Below are 6,399 nucleotides of genomic sequence, written 5' to 3' on the forward strand. Positions count from 1 at the left end.
ATTTTACTTCTAATTGTATTTTCAGTTTTGAAGATAGTTCTAATATTAAATTTTTTACCTACTCGTTTAATTTGATCTGAAAGTCCTGGAATAAACGGAATGAAAAGGTTCATAATAGGTTTATTTTGATTTTGTTTTGTTCGTGGGAATTCAATTTCGTTGAAACATTTTTCAATAAAAGAATTTGGATAATTATTGAAATTTAAAATTTCTTTTATAAATTGTTTTTCTTTGGAAAAATTAGATTGATTACAAATTATTTTTGCTCTATCATATAGACTTTTTACGATACCTTTTTTAACCATTATCGGGTGATTTGAGTCGAAATTCAAATATCGGTTAGTATGAGTAGGTTTTCTATAGACCAAGGTTTCGAAATTGTCTAAATTTTTCTGAATTAGTATATCGAGAAAAGGAATTTGTGATTTTGTTCTTTTTCAATAGTGAATTTAATTGTTGGTTTTTTATTATTCAGATAAGATAAAAATTAATCAAGTTTTTGTTCGCAAATCAATTATGAATATAATTCGTTCTTATTGCAAAATAGGAGCACTATTTATCAATCTGTAATAAAAGACGTGAGAAAATTCTGTCTTTTTTTTAAGACAAAAATTTTTGAGGCGAAATACCCAAAAAGAAGTTAAAAAAAACAAAATAGGGTTCATACAGCCGTTGCAGTTGCTCCATATCGCGGAGGAACACAAATGTTTTGGGGGAGTATTATGTTCAATAGAAGGACCCCACTTATTCACATATTGGATGACAGATTTACATAAGGATTACCTTGCAAATGTTCATAGAATTATACCCCTACGTGATGCCTTAGGGAACCAGTTCACCTTTATGGATGACAATGCCAGGCCACATCGCACCAGCGCTGTTCAAGAAGTATTAGAAAACCGAAACATCCCAAGATTAGATTGGGCAGCTATATAACCTGACATTAATCCCATCGAAAACGTCTGGGATTATGTATCAAGTGCCATTTTCAATCGGAATAATCCACCAAGAAATGCCCAAGAACTTCTTGTTGCTGCTACAGAGGAATGGGAAAATGTCCCTCAGGAAGTAATCAATAATTTGGTTATTTGAATGGATAGACGTGTGAATGCGCTGTTAAGAAGTAGAGGCTCAAATACTGAATTTTAATCATGTTGTTGAACTTTTTATTTTCAGTTGTTCGTTAGAAATTGCATTTTTTTGTTTTTAAAATGTTTGCATCCGGACTGTGATTTTCTTTGTATAACTGATAATTCGTTGAAATTAAATCCATTTTGCCGTTTTTTTAGAAGCTTTTAATCTAGATTTAACACCGAGTTTGCATGGTTTTTCAACATTTTAAAATGTCCAAATACTTGCGGGTGCAAGACTTGTGAAAGCGAGTGTATTTGGACAACAAATTTCTTTGAACTAACTAAATTACTGAGCAGATACTTACGAAAACGACAACAGAGAAAATATATTCGCCCTGTCCCTAGGATTCCTATTCCTTGACACTTTCCCTATATGATCCATATTGATAAGTCGAAATTCGCGACCAGCAATTGATTAAACCCGAAAGTGCTGTGATCAACCGGAAATGGTAACATCCACGAGCTCTCAGTCAATCCGATAATAAAGTCGCGAAAGAAAGACTTAAGACTAATTGCCAGTAAAACATCGGCCATCTAATATACCTTTCTGTGTAGTGATAACAGTTGCAAAGTAGAAATTCTCTAAGTTCTGATCAAATAAACATGTCACTCAATCTAAGCCCCATTCTATTCAAATAATTTGCAGATACTTTAAAGTGGAAAGCGTGTTTAAGAAAAAAATAAACTGCCAACGAGATAACAATAGAAACTGCTTAGTCTATCTATAAGGGTAAATATTGAGGAATTACTGAGTTTTGGATATTCTCGTTTTGCATCATGGGAGACATTCTAAAAACAGTTCGCGGATGAAAATGAATTAAGTTTTACTAATTGCGTATTTACTATTATCATACTTTTCGGCACAGTTTTGTTGTACATAAATATCAGAGTAAAAGTGCAATAGAACTCTACAAAAAATTGATTGTTTTTTAAATTTAATTCTTTAAAGCTAAGGGTATGATAACCTCTAATAAAGGACACTGTTATAATAACCAGTTTATGGAAACATTGCTGGGAATCTACCTGTTTTAGATTCAGCTTCGGAATTTTCTTTATAGTGACAGGTCTAAAAAAGTTAAATATTGGCACTCAATTTGGAGCGCTTGTGAAAAATCAGTGGTTGATTGGATATCCATCAAATTCGGTCAGTAGATCAGCTCAATATTTTCAAAAGTGTTGAAAAAGTTACAGATTCATGCCTCATTTGGGTTCGGTTTGAGTATTTCACTTTTGAAGCGATGCTGTTCCAAAAATCGTAAATTTGCAACTCAACTTGGAGGGCTTGGGAATCTTCAGTTGTTGCTTCCATCTTCATCAGATTTGGTGGATGGCTCAACTCAAGCGTTTCTATTTTTACAAAAAAAATTGAATACACGCATTTCCTACGGTTTCGGATTTCAAATTTTAATTCCAGAAAGAGGTTCTTTACAAACAGTTTAATTGCTACTGTCCAAGTTTAAGTGGTCGTGAAAAATGAGTGCGCGCTCGGATTAGCTTCAGATTTGGTCATTAGATTAGCTCAAGACTTATCAGCTTGCTCGAAAATTGGCAGAACTGCACGTAGGTTCGGTTCAGAATTGGAAGTTTATGTCGATAGAGATGTTTATTGCAAGAAACTCAATTTTGTCGATTAACTGGGAGTGTTTGTGAGAATCAGTGCGTTTGGTTTTGACTCAGATTTGGCTGGAAATGGCTTTAACAATTCGTTCATTGACTGGAAAATTGGGGGAAATCCATTCCTTTTGAGTTCTGATTTGTATTTTTACTTCTAGGAAGTTGTTCTTTGCAAATGCTTTAATTCCCAACTAAGGGCTCGTAAAAACTCTGTGCGCGCCTGGATGTGATGGAGATTTGGTCAGTGAATGTGCTGAAGGTCTTAAAGTTTGCAAAAATCGTTTTTATTGTCGCTCGACTTGAGTGCTTGTGAAAAATTACTGCGCTCGTGGATACACATCAAATTTTCTCAGTAAATTAGTTAAAGGGTCCTTAGTTTTCCTAAAAATTTGTAAGAATCTACCTTTCTCTGCTAAAAGCTTGTGTCCATAAAGTGACCAAATTAGCTTTTTTTGACCAAACTTAAACCTAAAAAATTTCATATTCTTTAAAAAAAATATATTGACTAGGTTTTTGTTTCAGAAATATTTGCTTCCACTAAAGGTGTGATAAACGGTTATTTTTCTGTAACGGTTACAACGTTCCAGTTTTACTTTGGTATTTTAGTGCGGTTCCAAAAAGAATATGTTACTTTTTAAAATATTTATCCAAAATTCATAATGATGATAGTAGAAATAGTGATGATATATAATGATTTCCTTTATTAAAAACATAATTCTTAACATTGGTAAACTTAAAATAAAATATTCTAAAATAAAAAACAAAACATAAAAAAAACTGATAATAAACTAGACTGATTAAATAAAATGTACGGTTGATATGCGAAAATGTTTAAAAAGCTCATTTTCATATAAAAATGAATTTACATTTAAGAATAAAAATTTTCGCAGACGCGTTGTACTGATTCTAGTTCTTCGTTCGTTTATGATAGCACTCGCTTTAGAAAATAAACTCTCGCAATTCGTTTATGAGACGGTTCCAAACACAACCTTTAAATCGGCAAACGGCTGCAGCTGGATAGATTGCTCGACTGTGTCCGAAGTGCGCACCGCTGTTTCAGTTTTATCAGACGGTTCCAAAAAAACCGGTTAAATCGGTTAGCTGTAACTACAGTTTCAGGTTACACGTTTGGAACACTGTTATTTTAGCGATTACGTTAAATACCGATCATCCCTAGTGCGCATCGCTGTTTCGGTTTTATGAGACGGTTTAAAAAAAACCGGTTAAATCGGCTAGCTGTAACTACGGTTACAGGTTACACGTTCCACGTTTGGACACTAAATACCGACCACCCCTAGTTTCCACTACGTTGTTGAAATTGTCCCCAATCTTTCCTCAACATGATTTTGCTGTTATTTTGTAAAGTTGCGTCTTTTCTTTTCATTCATAAGGAACAGACTTCTTTTCAGACAGTTTGGGTTGGGTTGGGTTTGGGTCTAGAAGACGCGACAAGCATGAAGATGAAGAACGGTTTCAAAATGTTCCATAATAACGCACAAAACATGAGCACGCTTCAGATCAATTTGAAGATTCGATTGTGGAATTTATTTGTAATTTTGCGTTAATACGAGTTTTTATAATGGATTAGTGTTTTTGACTGTTTGTTCATTTGCAAGAAAAACGCAACACATATTGAACAATTGAGCTGATTTACGTTTAGGACAATGATAAATCTTGCAAAAAAAAACTATTTCGGCAGGTTCATTTCAGCTTCATAAGTTGTGCAAAAATAACGTTTTTCACTGAAGGGAAAGTCAAATCAAAGAAAATACACTGTTGATTTGTATTTTCTAAACCTGATGAGAGAAATGAATGAACCCAGTCATCATTCATATCTTCACCTTCTAGTTTGCGACCTTCAAAATCTTTGAATGAATATGCAATTAACAACAGCGTCGACGTTTACGTTAGGTTTACAACAATACATTGCTGGATTACACTGGTGGCGTCTAGTTTCCCCAAGTCGTGCCTCTGTTAGAAAAACGTCACAATGATTTTCAATAAAAGCTGCAAAATAAACAGTTTATAATAAAACAAAAACGTAATTTTTGCTCGCAAAAGTTCAACAATGTAAAGCCGGGTTTTCCAAAATATCTTTGCTGGCAGGAAGTTCACTATAACAAAGCAAATTGTTATAGATAACAAATTTCAATTTATTTGTCTGTTTCAGTTTTAAAACATTGCGCAGCAACCTTAAGCAAGATTGGATGGTCCAGACAAATTCCATTTAACCCGATGGAATCGAATTGCTAAAAATGTGCTAAAAATGTGAATATGCCCGATTAGTTAGCGCAAACTGCATAACCCAAAGCTATGCAATCCTCGACGAACTTGGCGTGTTTAGAAAGGAATAATATGATATCGCCCTATTGAATTGCCAGCCACTTTGGCATAACTGGTCCATAACAATCCAAGAATATGTGGCTAAATTGCTCAACAGTGCTCGAAATTCGATAGGTGGCGAGAACATACCAAAGGATACGGTTGTTGGGTATCCATTTAATTAATGTTGAGTTACATTAGGGGCAAGTGAGTAGGTACTTTTAACAGAATACTGATTGAGTAGAAGAAAAGATTTAGTAACGTTCTTAGAAGTACATAAATATAACAGAGTTATTCTTAAAAACACTAGGGGTTCTGGGGGATATCGTAGACTCCGCATACTTTGTTGGCAGGTAGAGCTCGATCTGAAAAATTATAGCAATTTAAATATGAAATTTAAAAACCCGTCAGCTCGGTTTAGCCTAAAAACAGCACCTCCGAAACCTGTACTTGTATTTAACATTTTCCACCCACCGATCTGCTTAGGATAATCCAAATTCAAGTTATTCATGATTTTCACAAACTGATCCTCCGTCTTGCTCAATCGAGGATTGAGCCTGGATTCCTCATCCACAGTGGTACACGTTAATCCTTTGTAGTCGTGGGCTGGAAAAAGAAGCGTTGCAGTTGGCAGGCGGAAAATCTTCTCATGGACGCTTCTGTAAAGCGTTCGCGGGTTTCCTTCTTGAAAGTCTGTCCGTCCGCAGCCTCGGATTAGAAGAGCGTCTCCGGTAAAAGCAACACCCTTAAATCAAAAAATATGCATATTTTAAAATTTTTGCACAGTTTCGATGAAACGTTACCTGCTCTGGGCTGTAGTAGGTTACACAACCATTGGTATGTCCAGGTGTGCTCAAAACCTTCAACTTTTGAGTGCCAAACGCGATTTCGTCGTCCTCCTGAACATGAATATCCGCATCAGCCCCACTGGCTTTGGATATTACAGTTTTGCATCCAGATAGAACCCGCAAGTATCCAGTTCCAGTGATATGGTCAGCATGCATATGAGTGTTTACTGCAAACAATATTCAACTAGTTGGCTCAATTGAGTGCTGATTGTTACATACCTGAGTACTTTATGCTTAATCCTAGATCCTGAGTGATTTGGAAGTCGCGCTTTGCCTGCGCCAAGACTGGATCGACGAGCACACATTCCTTGGTTCTGGGGCATGCCAGCAAGTATGTGTATGTGCTGCTAATGTGATCAAAAAGCTAAAAAATCACAGGATAGAGATTAACTCAGCAATTGCAATGGTCTTTTACCTGTCTAAATATTAGCAACTGTGTTTGGAAGCTGCTCAAATTCCTGGAAGCTATTTCAAGCGCTGGA

The 6,399-nt window shown here is 35.4% G+C and overlaps 2 protein-coding genes across 2 annotated transcripts in view; both read right to left on the reverse strand.

Moving 5' to 3' along the window:
• LOC109535680 (probable multidrug resistance-associated protein lethal(2)03659) overlaps positions 1–1,483 on the reverse strand; it is a gene marked incomplete at its 5' end in the record, with an annotated part of 10,895 nt that extends 9,412 nt beyond the window's left edge. Inside the window, 1 exon segment of the mRNA XM_019901616.2 lies at positions 1,439–1,483. Coding sequence (XP_019757175.1) covers positions 1,439–1,483 — 45 coding nt within the window.
• Positions 1,484–5,305: 3,822 nt separating this feature from the next.
• On the reverse strand, positions 5,306–6,399 carry LOC109546090 (persulfide dioxygenase ETHE1, mitochondrial; the record flags this gene model as incomplete). Its single annotated transcript, XM_019916926.2, is given in 5 exon segments — positions 5,306–5,434; positions 5,544–5,814; positions 5,873–6,084; positions 6,137–6,281; positions 6,333–6,399. Coding segments are annotated over 5 exon segments (754 nt in total), but the record flags the coding sequence as incomplete, so codon positions are not given.

This window comes from Dendroctonus ponderosae, unplaced genomic scaffold, assembly GCF_020466585.1.
Source record: "Dendroctonus ponderosae isolate FM_Combo_2020 unplaced genomic scaffold, Dpon_F_20191213v2 Dpon_F_20191213_1, whole genome shotgun sequence".
NCBI lineage: Eukaryota > Metazoa > Arthropoda > Insecta > Coleoptera > Curculionidae > Dendroctonus > Dendroctonus ponderosae.